Consider the following 16,476-nt stretch of genomic DNA (forward strand, 5'->3'; position numbering starts at 1 on the left):
CACACCCGGGCTCACACACACACTGAAATCACTATTAAAGGAGTGTTCCTTCACACCCGGGCTCACACACACACTGAAATCACTATTAAAGGAGTGTTCCTTCACACCCGGGCTCACACACACTGAAATCACTATTAAAGGAGTGTTCCTTCACACCCGGGCTCACACACACACTGAAATCACTATTAAAGGAGTGTTCCTTCACACCCGGGCTCTCACACACACTGAAATCACTATTAAAGGAGTGTTCCTTCACACCCGGGCTCACACACACACTGAAATCACTATTAAAGGAGTGTTCCTTCACACCCGGGCTCACACACACACTGAAATCACTATTAAAGGAGTGTTCCTTCACACCCGGGCTCACACACACACTGAAATCACTATTAAAGGAATAGTATGGCTCCTGCGCTGTCCAAGACCGCATGAGTCTGCAATGAGTTGTGAATGTAGCCCAGTCCCATCACACAAACCAGCCTCCCATCCATTGACTCTGTCTACACTTCCCGCTGCCTCGGGAAAAGCAGCCAGCATAATCAAGGACCCCACGCACCCCGGATATTCTCTCTTCAACCTTCTTCCGTCGGGAAAAAGATACAAAAGTCTGAGGTCACGTCCCAACCGACACAAGAACAGCTTCTTCCCTGCTGCTGTCAGACTTTTGAATGGACCGACCTTATATTAAGTTGATCTTTCTCTACACCCTAGCTGTGACTGTAACATTACATTCTGCACTCTCTCCTTTCCTTCTCCCCCGTGAACAGGTGCCAGAGTGGGACGACTCGGGGATCTTCACAGTCACTCCATTGCAGTGTTAATGTAAGCCTACTTGCGACACTAATAAATAAACTTGAAACTCCCTCAGTCTGGGGAATGTCACCCTGGATCTTGGGGGCTGGACTCAGCGTACTGGGGTGAGTCGCAACCCTCAGGGTTCGGGTGGAGCGTGGGGCAAGGGGAGAGATTGGCCCTGAGTGAGTCAGAATGATACGGGAACATCGAGTCAGCATGCCCGTCACTATCGAGGTGATTTAGCGCAGCCGTGAGTAACCTCAGTCACTGAGGAGAGACAGACGAGTGTTGACATAGACCGGTCCCAACAAGCTGCGCACCCCACCCCAGCCAACCCCACCCCCAGCCAACCCCACCCCCAGCCAACCCCACCCCTGATGGCCGAGAATGAACCCCGTTTGTTACAGTAGCTTTCCATTGCGAATGGGGGATGAGGCTGTTGATAAGCAGTGAGGATAGTGAGGCAAGAGAGAGAGAGGAGACAAAGAGAGATCTCGGCAGAAGCTAGGTCTGTGCATCCATGTTGAGCCGTTGCTCAGTCCCATCCATTGTCCTTCACCATGTGCGCCACTTCAATGATAAACTTCCCTTCCTTGTATTTCTGGCTGGTTTCGAATGCATGTTCCTGTGGGAGAGAAACCAGCATTGGGTCAATCGGCCTCTGACATCCAGCGGAACCCAACCATACTGTCACTCAGAGAGTCCTTTCCAATGTCAACTATCCCAATGGATCCAAACCCCTTCCCATTCACTCCCATTCTACACAATCCCAATGGATCCAAATCCCTTCCCATTCACTCCCATTCTACACAATCCCAATGGATCCAAATCCCTTCCCATTCACTCCCGTTCTACACAATCCCAATGGATCAAACCCCTTCCCATTCACTCCCATTCTACACAATCCCAATGGATCCAAACCCCTTCCCATTCACTCCCATTCTACACAATCCCAATGGATCCAAACCCCTTCCCATTCACTCCCATTCTACACAATCCAAATGGACCCAAACCCCTTCCCATTCACTCCCATTCTACACAATCCCAATGGATCCAAACCCCTTCCCATTCACTCCCATTCTACACAATCCCAATGGATCAAACCCCTTCCCATTCATTCCCATTCTACACAATCCCAATGGATCCAAACCCCTTCCCATTCACTCCCATTCCACACAATCCCAATGGACCCAAACCCCTTCCCATTCACTCCCATTCTACACAATCCTAATGGATCCAAACCCCTTCCCATTCACTCCCATTCTACACAATCCCAATGGATCCAAACCCCTTCCCATTCTGCACAATCCCAATGGATCCAAGTCCCTTCCCATTCACTCCCATTCCACACAATCCCAATGGATCCAAACCCCTTCCCATTCACTCCCATTCTCCACAATCCCAATGGATCCAAACCCCTTCCCATTCACTCCCATTCTACACAATCCCAATGGACCCAAACCCCTTCCCATTCACTCCCATTCTACACAATCCCAATGGATCCCAATCCCTTCCCATTCACTCCCATTCGACACAATCCCAATGGATCCAAACCCCTTCCCATTCAACACAATCCCAATGGATCCCAATCCCTTCCCATTCACTCCCATTCTGCACAATCCCAATGGATCCAAACCCCTTCCCATTCACTCCCATTCTACCCAATCCCAATGGATCCAAGCCCCTTCCCATTCACTCCCATTCTACACAATCCCAATGGATCCAAACCCCTTCGCATTCACTCCCATTCTACACAATCCCAATGGATCCAAACCCCTTCCCATTCACTCCCATTCTCCACAATCCCAATGGATCCAAACCCCTTCCCATTCACTCCCATTCTACACAATCCCAATGGACCCAAACCCCTTCCCATTCACTCCCATTCTACACAATCCCAATGGATCCCAATCCCTTCCCATTCACTCCCATTCGACACAATCCCAATGGATCCAAACCCCTTCCCATTCTACACAATCCCAATGGATCCCAATCCCTTCCCATTCACTCCCATTCTGCACAATCCCAATGGATCCAAACCCCTTCCCATTCGCTCCCATTCTACCCAATCCCATCGGGTGAAAGTTTACAATGTTTCGAAGCTCCCACTCCCACTTCCCCCTGCTCTCGCCCCCTGCTCTGGCCCCCTGCTCTGGCCCCCTGCTCTGACCCCCAAGCCCAGTAATCAGGCCACACTTACATACTTCCAGCCCAGGGTGGTTTTGCAGTTTTCACAGTAGATGTCAGCCACTGCGTGGAGTCCCGTCAGAAGCACACGTTCCTCTGCCGGTCCACACCCGATGTTCACACTGCACCAGGAGTGGGAGGCCGGAGCGACACAGGGAGGGAAGGTGGCCCACATCAATTAAACACACTCTCCCGACCGACACAGTGAAGAGACACACAGTGAATGAACAGAGTAATGGCGGACAATTGGAATCAGCTGACCTGCCTTTACCCAGGGTCAAAGGTCAGACATGTGTCAGCCCATCGAAGCCAAGCGTGAGGGACACAACCACCACACTACCAGAAGGATGTGGAGGCTTTGGAGAGGGGACAGAAAAGATCTACCAGGATGTTGCCTGGTATGGAGGGCATTAGCTATGAGGAGAAACTCGGTTTGTTCTCACTGGAGCGACGGAGGTTGAGGGGAGACCTGATAGAAGTCTACAAGATTATGAGGGGCATGGACAGAGTGGATAGTCAGAAGCTTTTTCCCAGGGTGGAAGAGTCAATTACTGGGGGGCACAGGTTTAAGGTGCGAGGGGCAAGGTTTAAAGGAGATGTATGAGGCAGATTCTTTACACAGAGGGTGGTGGGTGCCTGGAACCCGCTGCCCGGGGAGGGAGTGGGAGCAGGTATGATTGTGGCATTTAAGGGGCAACTCGGCAAATACATGAATAGGATGGGAATGGAAGGATACGGACTCTGTAAGTGCAGACGGGTTTAGGCAGGCATCATGGTCTGCACAGGCTTAAAGGGCCGAAGGGCCTGTTCCTGTGCGCACGCGCACACACCACACGCGCATGGGCACACGCAACACACACACGCACAAATGTAGAGGGAGCTTTACTCTGTATCTAACCCTGTGCTGTACCTGTCCTGGGAGTGTTTGATGGGGGACAGTGTAGAGGGAGCTTTATTCTGTATCTAACCCCGTGCTGTACCTGTCCTGGGAGTGTTTGATGGGGACAGTGTAGAGGGAGCTTTACTCTGTATCTAACCCCGTGCTGTACCTGTCCTGGGTGTGTTTGATGGGGACAGTGTAGAGGGAGCTTTACTCTGTATCTAACCCCGTGCTGTACCTGTCCTGGGAGTGTTTGATGGGGGACAGTGTAGAGGGAGCTTTACTCTGTATCTAACCCCGTGCTGTACCTGTCCTGGGAGTGTTTGATGGGGACAGTGTAGAGGGAGCTTTACTCTGTATCTAACCCCGTGCTGTACCTGTCCTGGGAGTGTTTGATGGGGACAGTGTAGAGGGAGCTTTACTCTGTATCTAACCCTGTGCTGTACCTGTCCTGGGAGTGTTTGATGGGGACAGTGTAGAGGGAGCTTTACTCTGTATCTAACCCCGTGCTGTACCTGTCCTGGCAGTGTTTGATGGGGACAGTGTAGAGGGAGCTTTACTCTGTATCTAACCCCGTGCTGTACCTGTCCTGGGAGTGTTTGATGGGGACAGTGTAGAGGGAGCTTTACTCTGTATCTAACCCCATGCTGTACCTGTCCTGGGAGTGTTTAATGGGGACAGTGTAGAGGGAGCTTTACTCTGTATCTAACCCCGTGCTGTACCTGTCCTGGGAGTGTTTGATGGGGACAGTGTAGAGGGAGCTTTACTCTGTATCTAACCCCGTGCTGTACCTGTCCTGGGAGTGTTTGATGGGGACAGTGTAGAGGGAGCTTTACTCTGTATCTAACCCTGTGCTGTACCTGTCCTGGGAGTGTTTGATGGGGACAGTGTAGAGGGAGCTTTACTCTGTATCTAACCCCGTGCTGTACCTGTCCTGGCAGTGTTTGATGGGGACAGTGTAGAGGGAGCTTTACTCTGTATCTAACCCCGTGCTGTACCTGTCCTGGGAGTGTTTGATGGGGACAGTGTAGAGGGAGCTTTACTCTGTATCTAACCCCATGCTGTACCTGTCCTGGGAGTGTTTAATGGGGACAGTGTAGAGGGAGCTTTACTCTGTATCTAACCCCGTGCTGTACCTGTCCTGGGAGTGTTTGATGGGGACAGTGTAGAGGGAGCTTTACTCTGTATCTAACCCCGTGCTGTACCTGTCCTGGGAGTGTTTGATGGGGACAGTGTAGAGGGAGCTTTACTCTGTATCTAACCCCGTGCTGTACCTGTCCTGGGAGTGTTTGATGGGGACAGTGTAGAGGGAGCTTTACTCTGTATCTAACCCCGTGCTGTATCTGTCCTGGGAGTGTTTGATGGGGACAGTGTAGAGGGAGCTTTACTCTGTATCTAACCCCGTGCTGTACCTGTCCTGGGAGTGTTTGATGGGGACAGTGTAGAGGGAGCTTTACTCTGTATCTAACCCCGTGCTGTATCTGTCCTGGGAGTGTTTGATGGGGGACAGTGTAGAGGGAGCTTTACTCTGTATCTAACCCCGTGCTGTACCTGTCCTGGGAGTGTTTGATGGGGACAGTGTAGAGGGAGCTTTACTCTGTATCTAACCCCGTGCTGTACCTGTCCTGGGAGTGTTTGATGGGGACAGTGTAGAGGGAGCTTTACTCTGTATCTAACCCCGTGCTGTACCTGTCCTGGGAGTGTTTGATGGGGACAGTGTAGAGGGAGCTTTACTCTGTATCTAACCCCATGCTGTACCTGTCCTGGGAGTGTTTAATGGGGACAGTGTAGAGGGAGCTTTACTCTGTATCTAACCCCGTGCTGTACCCTGTCCTGGGAGTGTTTGATGGGGACAGTGTAGAGGGAGCTTTACTCTGTATCTAACCCCATGCTGTACCTGTCCTGGGAGTGTTTAATGGGGACAGTGTAGAGGGAGCTTTACTCTGTATCTAACCCCGTGCTGTACCCTGTCCTGGGAGTGTTTGATGGGGACAGTGTAGAGGGAGCTTTACTCTGTATCTAACCCCGTGCTGTACCTGTCCTGGGAGTGTTTGATGGGGACAGTGTAGAGGGAGCTTTACTCTGTATCTAACCCCGTGCTGTACCTGTCCTGGGAGTGTTTGATGCAGACACTGGGTATAAAGTGGGGTGGAGGGGTCACACTGTCAGGGTAATGTAGAGGGTATATATTTAACATACTCACACTGAATTGAAGAGATAGGCCCGACCTTGGCTCCCCTGGAAGGACTGAAAAATATAAAGACTGTCAGGTTTTTTATTTATCCGTGGGACATGGGCGTCGCTGGCTGGGCCCAGCATTTATTGCCCATCCCTAGTTGCCCTTGGAGGGCAGTTGAGAGTCACCCACATTGCTGTGGCTCTGGAGTCACATGTAGGCCAGACCGGGTATGGACGGCAGATTTCCTTCACTAAAGGGACATGAGTGAGCTAATGACAGTGACATTAGTGTCACTGAATAATAATAATAATCATAATCACATAACAACAGTGTCATTTCAATGACAGTGGTTAGCACTGCTGCTTCACAGCTCCAGGGTCCTGGGTTCGATTCCCGGCTCGGGTCACTGTCTGTGTGGAATTTGCACATTCTCCTCGTGTCTGCGTGGGTTTCCTCCGGGTGCTCCGGTTTCCTCCCGCAGTCCAAAGATGTGCGGGATAGGTTGATTGGCCATCGTAAATTGCCCTTTAGTGTCCCGGGATTCATAGGTTAGAGGGATTAGTGGGTAAATATGGAGGGACATGGGGATAGGGCCTGGGTGGGATGGTGGTTGGTGCAGACTCGATGGGCCGAATGGCCTCTTTCTGCACGGTAGGATTCTATGTCCTGTGCTACCTCACTGATGTGTCCCCGATATCAGTGACGAGACCATAAATAATGGGACCGGTGTCTCAGAGACAAATTCAGGCAGGAACATTACGGAACACACTGTCCCTTCCCAAATCCAACCCGTCCTTCCCTGAGCTTCATGTTTCAATCCCTCCAACAGCGGGAAGTCGGTCACACTCAGGAAACGTTCTTCTCACTGTCAGAATGGCAGCCGATACACTGGTGTCAAAGGTCAACACTCCCTCCCTGACCTTCGCCACCTGCCCTCGACCTTTCACCTGGTTGTCCACTCGATTCAACTCCAAAGCCTCTCCACTGACATCCAGTTGGGTGGAACCGATACCACCCAATCTCTGTAACGTCCTCCAGCCCCCTACACTCCTCCCTATCTCTGTAACCTCCTCCAGCCCCTACACCCCTCCCTATCTCTGTAACGTCCTCCAGCCCCTACACCCCTCCCTATCTCTGTAACGTCCTCCAGCCCCTACACCCCTCCCTATCTCTGTAACGTCCTCCAGCCCCCTACACTCATCCCTATCTCTGTAACGTCCTCCAGCCCCTACACTCCTCCCTTTCTGTAACGTCCTCCAGCCCCCTACACTCCTCCCTATCTCTGTAACGTCCTCCAGCCCCATACACCCCTCCCTATCTCTGTAACCTCCTCCAGCCCCTACACCCCTCCCTATCTCTGTAACGTCCTCCAGCCCCCTACACTCCTCCCTATCTCTGTAACCTCCTCCAGCCCCTACACCCCTCCCTATCTCTGTAACGTCCTCCAGCCCCTACACCCCTCCCTATCTCTGTAACCTCCTCCAGCCCCTACACTCCTCCCTATCTCTGTAACGTCCTCCAGCCCCTACACCCCTCCTTATCTCTGTAACGTCCTCCAGCCCCCTACACTCCTCCCTATCTCTGTAACGTCCTCCAGCCCCTACACCCCTCCCTATCTCTGTAACGTCCTCCAGCCCCCTACACTCCTCCCTATCTCTGTAACGTCCTCCAGCCCCCTACACTCCTCCCTATCTCTGTAACGTCCTCCAGCCCCCTACACTCCTCCCTATCTCTGTAACCTCCTCCAGCCTCTACACCCCTCCCTATCTCTGTAACCTCCTCCAGCCCCTACACCCCTCCCTAACTCTGTAACCTCCTCCAGCCCCTACACCCCTCCCTATCTCTGTAACCTCCTCCAGCCCCTACACCCCTCCCTATCTCTGTAACCTCCTCCAGCACCTACACCCCTCCCTATCTCTGTAACGTCCTCCAGCCCCTACATCCCTCCCTATCTCTGTAACCTCCTCCAGCACCTACACCCCTCCCTATCTCTGTAACCTCCTCCAGCCCCTACACCCCTCCCTATCTCTGTAACCTCCTCCAGCCCCTACACCCCTCCCTATCTCTGTTATCTCCTCCAGCCCCTACACCCCTCCCTATCTCTGTAACCTCCTCCAGCCCCTACACCCCTCCCTATCTCTGTAACCTCCTCCAGCACCTACACCCCTCCCTATCTCTGTAACTACCTCCAGCCCCTTCACCCTTCCCTGTCTCTGTACCTTCCCCCAGTCTCTACACCCCGCCCTATCTCTGTAACCTCCTCCAGCACCTACACCCCTCCCTATCTCTGTAACTACCTCCAGCCCCTTCACCCTTCCCTGTCTCTGTACCTTCCCCCAGTCTCTACACCCCTCCCTATCACTGTAATCTCCTCCAATCTCTAAGCCCCACCCTATCCCTGTAAACTCCTCCAGCCCCGACACCCCTCCCTATCTCTGTAACCTCCCCCAGCCCCTACACCCGTTCCAAACTCAGAAACCTCCTCCAGCCCATACACCCCTCCCTATCTCTGTAACCTCCTCCAGCCTCTACACCCCTCCCTATCTCTGTAACCTCCTCCAGCCCCTACACCCCTCCCTATCTCTGTAACCTCCTCCTGCCCTGACACCCCTCCCTGTCTCTGTAACCTCCTCCAGACCCTACAACCCTCTCTCTGTAAGCTTCTCCAGCCCCTACAACCCTCCCTATCTCTGTAACCTCCTCCAGTCCCTTCAACTCTCCCAATCTCTGTAACCTCCTCCAGACCCTACAACCCTCTCTCTGTAACCTTCTCCAGCCCCTGCAACCCTCCCTATCTCTGTAACCTCCTCCAGCCCCTACACCCCTCCCTATCTCTGTAACCTCCTCCATCCCCTACACTCCTCCCTATCTCTGTAGCCTCCTCCAGCCCCTACACCCCTCCCTATATCTGTAACCTCCTCCAGCCCCTACAGCCCTCCCCACCGCTGTAACATCCTCCAGCACCTACACCCCTCCCTCTCTCTGGAACCTCCTTCAGCCCCTACACCCCTCCCTATCTCTGTAACCTCCTCCAGCACCTACACCCCTCCCTCTCTCTGGAACCTCCTTCAGCCCCTACACCCCTCCCTATCTCTGTAACCTCCTCCAGCCCCTACACCCCTCCCTATCTCTGTTACCTCCTCCAGTCCCTACACCCCTCCCTATCTCTGTAACCTCCTCCAGCCTCAACACCCCTCCCTATCTCTGTAACCTCCTCCAGCCCCTACACCTCTCCCTATATCTATAACCTTCTCCAGCCCCTACACCCCTCCCAATCTCTGTAACCTCCTCCAGCACCTACACCCCTCGCTCTCTCTGTAACTTCCTCCAGTCTCTACACCCCTTCCCTATCTCTGTAACCTCCTCCAGTCTCTACACCCCTCCCTATCTCTGTAACCTCCTCCAGCCCCTACACCCCTCCCATCTCTGTAACCTCCTCCAGCCCCTACACCCCTCCCTATCTTTGTACCCTCCTCCTGCCCCTACACCCCTCCCTATCTCTGTAACCTCTTACAAGCCCTACACCCCTCACTACCTCTGTAACCTCCTCCAGCCCCGACACCCCTCCCTATCTCTGTCACCTCCTCCAGCCCCTGCACCTGTCTCTATCTCTGTAACCACCCGAAGCCCCTACACCCCTCCCTATCTCTGTAACCTCCTCCAGCCCCTACACCCCTCCCTATCTCTGTAACCTCCTTCAGCCTCTAAACCCCTTCCTATTTCTGTCACCTACTCCAGCCCCTAAACCCCTCCCTATTTCTGTAACCTCCTCCAGCCCCTACACCCCTCCCTGTCACTGTAACCTCCTCCAGCCTCTACACCCCTCCCTATCTCTGTAACCTCTTCCAGCCCCTACACCCCTCCCTATCTCTGTATCCTCCTCCAGCCCTGACACCCCTCCCTATCTCTGTAACCTCCTCCAGACCCTACACCCATCCCTATCTCTGTAACCTCTTCCAGCCCCTACACCCCTCCCTATCTCTGTATCCTCCTCCAGCCCTGACACCCCTCCCTATCTCTGTAACCTCCTCCAGACCCTACAACCCTCCCTATCTCTGTAAACTCCTCCAGCCCCGACACCTCTCCCTATCTCTGTAACCTCCTCCAGCCCCGACACCCCTCCCTATCTCTGTAACCTCCTCCAACCCCTACACCACTCCCTATCTCTGTAACCTCCTCCATCCCCTACACCCCTCCCTATCTCTGTAACCTCCTCCAGCCCCTACACCCCTCCCATCTCTGTAACCTCCTCCAGCCCCTACACCCCTCCCTATCTCTGTAACCTCCTCCAGCCCCTACACCCCTCCCTATCTCTGTAACCTCCTCCAGCACCTACACCCCTCCCTATCTCTGTAACCTCCTCCAGCCCCTACACCCCTCCCTGTCACTGTAACCTCCTCCAGCCTCTACACCCCTCCCTATCTCTGTAACCTCTTCCAGCCCCTACACCCCACCCTATCTCTTTAACCTCCTCCAGCCCTGACACCCCTCCCTATCTCTGTAACCTCCTCCAGACCCTACAAGCCTCCCTATCTCTATAACCTCCCCCAGCCCCTACACCCCTCCCTGTCACTGTAACCTCCTCCAGCCTCTACACCCCTCCCTATCTCTGTAGCCTCTTCCAGCCCCTACACCCCTCCCTATCTCTGTAACCTCCTCCAGCCCTGACACCCCCCCTATCTCTGTAACCTCCTCCAGACCCTACAAGCCTCCCTATCTCTGTAAACTCCTCCAGCCCCGACACCTCTCCCTATCTCTGTAACCTCCTCCAGCCCCGACACCCCTCCCTACCTCTGCAACCTCCTCCAGCCCGTACACCCCTCCCTATCTCTGTAACCTCCTCCAACCCCTACACCCCTCCCTATCTCTGTAACCTCCTCCAACCCCTACACCCCTCCCTATCTCTGTAACCTCCTCCAGCCCCTAAACCCCTCCCCATCTATGTAACCTCCTAAAGCCCCTACACCTCTCCCTATCTCTGTAACCTCCTCCAGATCCTACAATCCTATCTCTGTAACCTCCTCCAGCCCCTACACCTCTCCCTATCTCTGTAACCTCCTCCAGCCCCTATACCCCTCCCTATCTCTGTAACCTCCTCCAGCCCCCTACACCCCTCCCTATCTCTGTAACCTCTTCCAGCTCTTACTCCCCTCCCTATCTCTGTAACCTCCTCCAGCCCCTACACCCCTCCCTATCTCTGTAACCTCCTCCAGCCCCTACACTCCTCCCTATCTCTGTAACCTCCTCCAGCCCCTACACCCCTCCCTATCTCTGTAACCCCCTCCAGCCCCTACACCCCTCCCTATCTCTGTAACCTCCTCCATTCCCTACACCCCTCCCTATCTCTGTAACCTCTTCCAGCTCTTACTCCCCTCCCTATCTCTGTAACCTCCTCCAGCCCCTACACCCCTCCCTATCTCTGTAACCTCCTCCAGCCCCTACACCCCTCCCTATCTCTGTAACCTCCTCCAGCCCTCTACACCCCTCCCTATCTCTGTAACCTCCTCCAGCCCTCTACACCCCTCCCTATCTCTGTAACCTCCTCCAGCCCCTACACCCCTCCCTATCTCTGTAACCTCCTCCAGTCCCTACACCCCTCCCTATCTCTGTAACCTCCTCCAGCCTCTACACCCCTCCCTATCTCTGTAACCTCCTCCAGCCTCTACACCCCTCCCTATCTCTGTAACCTCCTCCAGCCCCTACACCCCTCCCTATCTCTGTAACCTCCTCCAGCCCCTACACCCCTCCCTGTCCCTGTAACCTCCTCCAGCCCCTACACCCCTCCCTATCTCTGTAACCTCCTCCAGCCCCTCCACCCCTCCCTATCTCTGTAACCTCCTCCAGTCTCTGTTTTGGATGCAAGGGACCAACATTTACTTTTCACTAATCTTTTTCACACGAGCATACGAATTTGGAGCAGGAGTAAGGCCATTCTGCCCCTTGAGGCTGCTATCCCATTCAGTAAGATCATGGCTGATCTGATTGTAACCCTTGACCACACATTTCTTCCGACCCAAATAACCTTTCACCCTCTTGTTCAAGAACCTATCCACCACCACCTTAAAATTATTCGCCGACTTTGATCCCACTGCGTTTTGAGGAAGAGAGTTCCAGAGAACCCCCACCCCCACACGCCCACCCCACTCTCTGAGAGATACATTGTTCCCTCAATTCTGTTTGAAATGGGTTTTTGTACTTTTACTGATGTTGCTTGTAGGTTTACTCACCAGTTTAATTTCCCCCTTAGAATGAACATTGTTCCCACGCTGTGCAGGAAGGAATGTCCCGCCCAGTGTCTCGCGTTCAATCCCTTTGCTATGATGTCCCCTTCTGGGCATTCCCTGTTTCACTGTGATGTCACTATCTGGGGATTCCCCTTTCACTGTGATGTCACTATCTGGGGATTTCCCTTTCACTGTGATGTCACTATCTGGGGATTCCCCTTTCACTGTGATGTCACTCTGGGGGATTTCCCTTTCACTGTGATGTCACTATCAGGGGATTCCCCTTTCACTGTGATGTCACTATCTGGGGATTCCCCTTTCACTGTGATGTCACTATCTGGGGATTCCCCTTTCACTGTGATGTCACTATCTGGGGATTCCCCTTTCACTGTGATGTCACTATCTGGGGATTCCCCTTTCACTGTGATGTCACATAAGAACATAAGAAATAGGAGCAGGAGTAGGCCATCTAGCCCCTCGAGCCTGCCCCGCCATTCAATAAGATCATGGCTGATCTGACGTGGATCAGTTCCACTTACCCGCCTGATCCCCATAACCCTTAATTCCCTTACCGCTCAGGAATCCATCCATCCGCGCTTTAAACATATTCAGCGAGGTAGCCTCCACCACCTCAGTGGGCAGAGAATTCCAGAGATTCACCACCCTCTGGGAGAAGAAGTTCCTCCTCAACTCTGTCTTAAACCGACCCCCCTTTATTTTGAGGCTGTGTCCTCTAGTTTTAACTTCCTTACTAAGTGGAAAGAATCTCTCCGCCTCCACCCTATCCAGCCCCCGCATTATCTTATAAGTCTCCATAAGATCCCCCCTCATCCTTCTAAACTCCAACGAGTACAAACCCAATCTCCTCAGCCTCTCCTCATAATCCAAACCCCTCATCTCCGGTATCAACCTGGTGAACCTTCTCTGCACTCCCTCCAATGCCAATATATCCTTCCTCATATAAGGGGACCAATACTGCACACAGTATTCCAGCTGCGGCCTCACCAATGCCCTGTACAGGTGCATCAAGACATCCCTGCTTTTATATTCTATCCCCTTCGCAATATAGGCCAACATCCCATTTGCCTTCTTGATCACCTGTTGTACCTGCAGACTGGGCTTTTGCGTCTCATGCACAAGGACCCCCAGGTCCCTTTGCACGGTAGCATGTTTTAATTTGTTTCCATTGAGATAGTAATCCCATTTGTTATTATTTCCTCCAAAGTGTATAACCTCGCATTTCTCAACGTTATACTCCATTTGCCATATCCTCGCCCACTCACTCAGCCTGTCCAAATCTCTCTGCAGATCTTCTCCGTCCTCCACACGATTCACTTTTCCACTTATCTTTGTGTCGTCTGCAAACTTCGTTACCCTACACTCCGTCCCCTCCTCCAGATCATCTATATAAATGGTACATAGTTGCGGCCCGAGTACCGATCCCTGCGGCACGCCACTAGTTACCTTCCTCCAACCGGAAAAACACCCATTTATTCCGACTCTTTGCTTCCTGTCGGATAGCCAGTCCCCAATCCACTTTAACACACTACCCCCAACTCCGTGTGCCCTAATCTTCTTCAGTAGCCTTTTATGGGGCACCTTATCAAACGCCTTTTGGAAATCCAAAAACACCGCATCCACCGGTTCTCCTCCATCAACCGCCCTAGTCACATCTTCATAAAAATCCAACATGTTCGTCAAGCACGACTTTCCCCTCATGAATCCATGCTGCGTCTGATTGATCGAACCATTTCTATCCAGATGCCCTGCTATCTCCCCTTTAATAATGGATTCCAGCATTTTCCCTACTACAGACGTTAAGCTGACCGGCCTATAGTTACCCGCCTTTTGTCTCCTTCCTTTTTTAAACAGCGGCGTAACATTAGCCGTTTTCCAATCAACCGGCACTACCCCAGAATGCAACGAGTTTTGATAAATAATCACTAACGCATCCACTATTACCTCTGACATTTCTTTCAATACCCTGGGATGCATTCCATCCGGACCCGGGGACTTGTCCACCTTCAGTCCCATTAGTCTACCCAGCACTGCCTCTCTGGTAACATTAATTGCATTAAGTATTTCTCCTGCTGCCAACCCTCTATCGTTAATATTTGGCAAACTATTTGTGTCCTCCACCGTGAAGACCGACACAAAAAACTTATTTAAAGACTCAGCCATATCCTCATTTCCCACTATTAACTCCCCCCTCTCGTCCTCCAAGGGTCCAACATTCACTCTAGCCACTCTATTCCTTTTTATATATTTATAAAAACTTTTACTATCATTTTTTATATTAATTGCTAGCCTAGCTTCATAGTCTATCCTTCCTTTCTTTATCGCTTTCTTAGTCTCTCTTTGTTGTTTCTTAAATTTTTCCCAATCACTTGTTTCTCCACTATTTTTGGCCACTCTGTACGCAGCTGTTTTTATTTTAATACTCTCCTTTATTTCCTTCGTTATCCACGGCTGGTTCTCCCTTTTCTTACAATCCTTGTTTTTTGCTGGAATATATTTTTGCTGAGAACTGAAAAGGATCTCCTTAAAAATCCTCCACTGTTCCTCAGCTATCCTCAGCTGTGATGTCACTATCTGGGGATTCCCCTTTCACTGTGATGTCACTATCTGGGGATTCCCCTTTCACTGTGATGTCACTATCTGGGGATTCCCCTTTCACTGTGATGTCACTCTTGGGGATTCCCCTTTCACTGTGATGTCACTATCTGGGGATTCCCCTTTCACTGTGATGTCACTCTTGGGGATTCCCCTTTCACTGTGATGTCACTATCTGGGGATTCCCCTTTCACTGTGATGTCACTATCTGGGGATTCCCCTTTCACTGTGATGTCACTCTTGGGGATTCCCCTTTCACTGTGATGTCACTCTTGGGGATTCCCCTTTCACTGTGATGTCACTATCTGGGGATTCCCCTTTCACTGTGATGTCACTCTGGGGGATTTCCCTTTCACTGTGATGTCACTATCTGGGGATTCCCCTTTCACTGTGATGTCACTCTGGGGGATTTCCCTTTCACTGTGATGTCACTATCTGGGGATTTCCCTTTCACTGTGATGTCACTATGTGGGAATTCCCCTTTCACTGTGATGTCACTATCTGGGGCTTCCCCTTTCACTGTGATGTCACTATCTGGGGATTCCCCTTTCACTGTGATGTCACTATCTGGGGCTTCCCCTTTCACTGTGATGTCACTATCTGGGGATTCCCCTTTCATTGTGATGTCACTATCTGGGGATTCCCCTTTCACTGTGATGTCACTATCTGGGGATTCCCCTTTCACTGTGATGTCACTATCTGGGGATTCCCCTTTCACTGTGATGTCACTATCTGGGGATTCCCCTTTCACTGTGATGTCATTATCTGGGGATTCCCCTTTCACTGTGATGTCACTATCTGGGGATTCCCCTTTCACTGTGATGTCAGTCTGGGGGATTTCCCTTTCACTGTGATGTCACTATGTGGGGATTCCCCTTTCACTGTGATGTCACTATCTGGGGATTCCCCTTTCCCTGTGATGTCACTATGTGGGGATTCCCCTTTCACTGTGATGTCACTATCTGGGGATTCCCCTTTCCCTGTGATGTCACTATCTGGGGATTCCCCTTTCACTGTGATGTCATGAAATGGGGATTCCCCTTTCCCTGTGATGTCACTATCTGGAGATTCCCCTTTCACTGTGATGTCACTAAATGGAGATTCCCCTTTCACTGTGTCTGTGTCTGGGGGATACCAAACTCACTGTGTTGCCAGAATCAATGGGAATTCCCGCGTCCCATCCTCACACTCTCTCTCTCCCTCTGTTTCTCTCTGTCTCTCTCTCTCTCTCTGTCTCTGTCTCACTCTGTCTCTGTCTCTCTCTCTCTGTCTCTCTCTGTCTCTCTCTCTCTCTCTCTCTGTCTCTCTCTCTCTGTCTCTCTCTCTCTGTCTCACTCTGTCTCTGTCTCTCTCTCTGTCTCTCTCTGTCTCTGTCTCTCTCTCTGTCTGTCTCTGTCTCTCTCTCTCTCTGTCTCTCTCTGTCTCTCTCTCTGTCTGTCTCTGTCTGTCTCTCTCTGCCTCTCTCTGACTGTCTCTCTCTCTCTCTGTCTGTATCGCTCTGTCTCGCTCAGGGACTCACCTTGGAGATGAGTTGGTCGTGGATGGCCAGATGTGCTCGACAATGGACACAGCTGTACGTGCGCTGGGTGGGGGGGAGA

At 52.0% G+C, this 16,476-nt stretch overlaps 1 protein-coding gene across 1 annotated transcript; it reads right to left on the bottom strand.

Moving 5' to 3' along the window:
• Nucleotides 1–1,330: 1,330 nt before the first annotated feature.
• On the bottom strand, nucleotides 1,331–16,469 carry LOC144489649 (protein yippee-like 2; the record flags this gene model as incomplete). The annotated part of the gene is made up of 4 exons (XM_078207505.1): nucleotides 1,331–1,420; nucleotides 2,996–3,104; nucleotides 6,066–6,109; nucleotides 16,398–16,469. Coding segments are annotated over 4 exons (315 nt in total), but the record flags the coding sequence as incomplete, so codon positions are not given.
• Between the last annotated feature and the right edge of the window lie 7 nt (nucleotides 16,470–16,476).

This window comes from Mustelus asterias, unplaced genomic scaffold (genome assembly GCF_964213995.1).
Source record: "Mustelus asterias unplaced genomic scaffold, sMusAst1.hap1.1 HAP1_SCAFFOLD_2401, whole genome shotgun sequence".
Classification (NCBI taxonomy): Eukaryota; Metazoa; Chordata; class Chondrichthyes; order Carcharhiniformes; family Triakidae; genus Mustelus; species Mustelus asterias.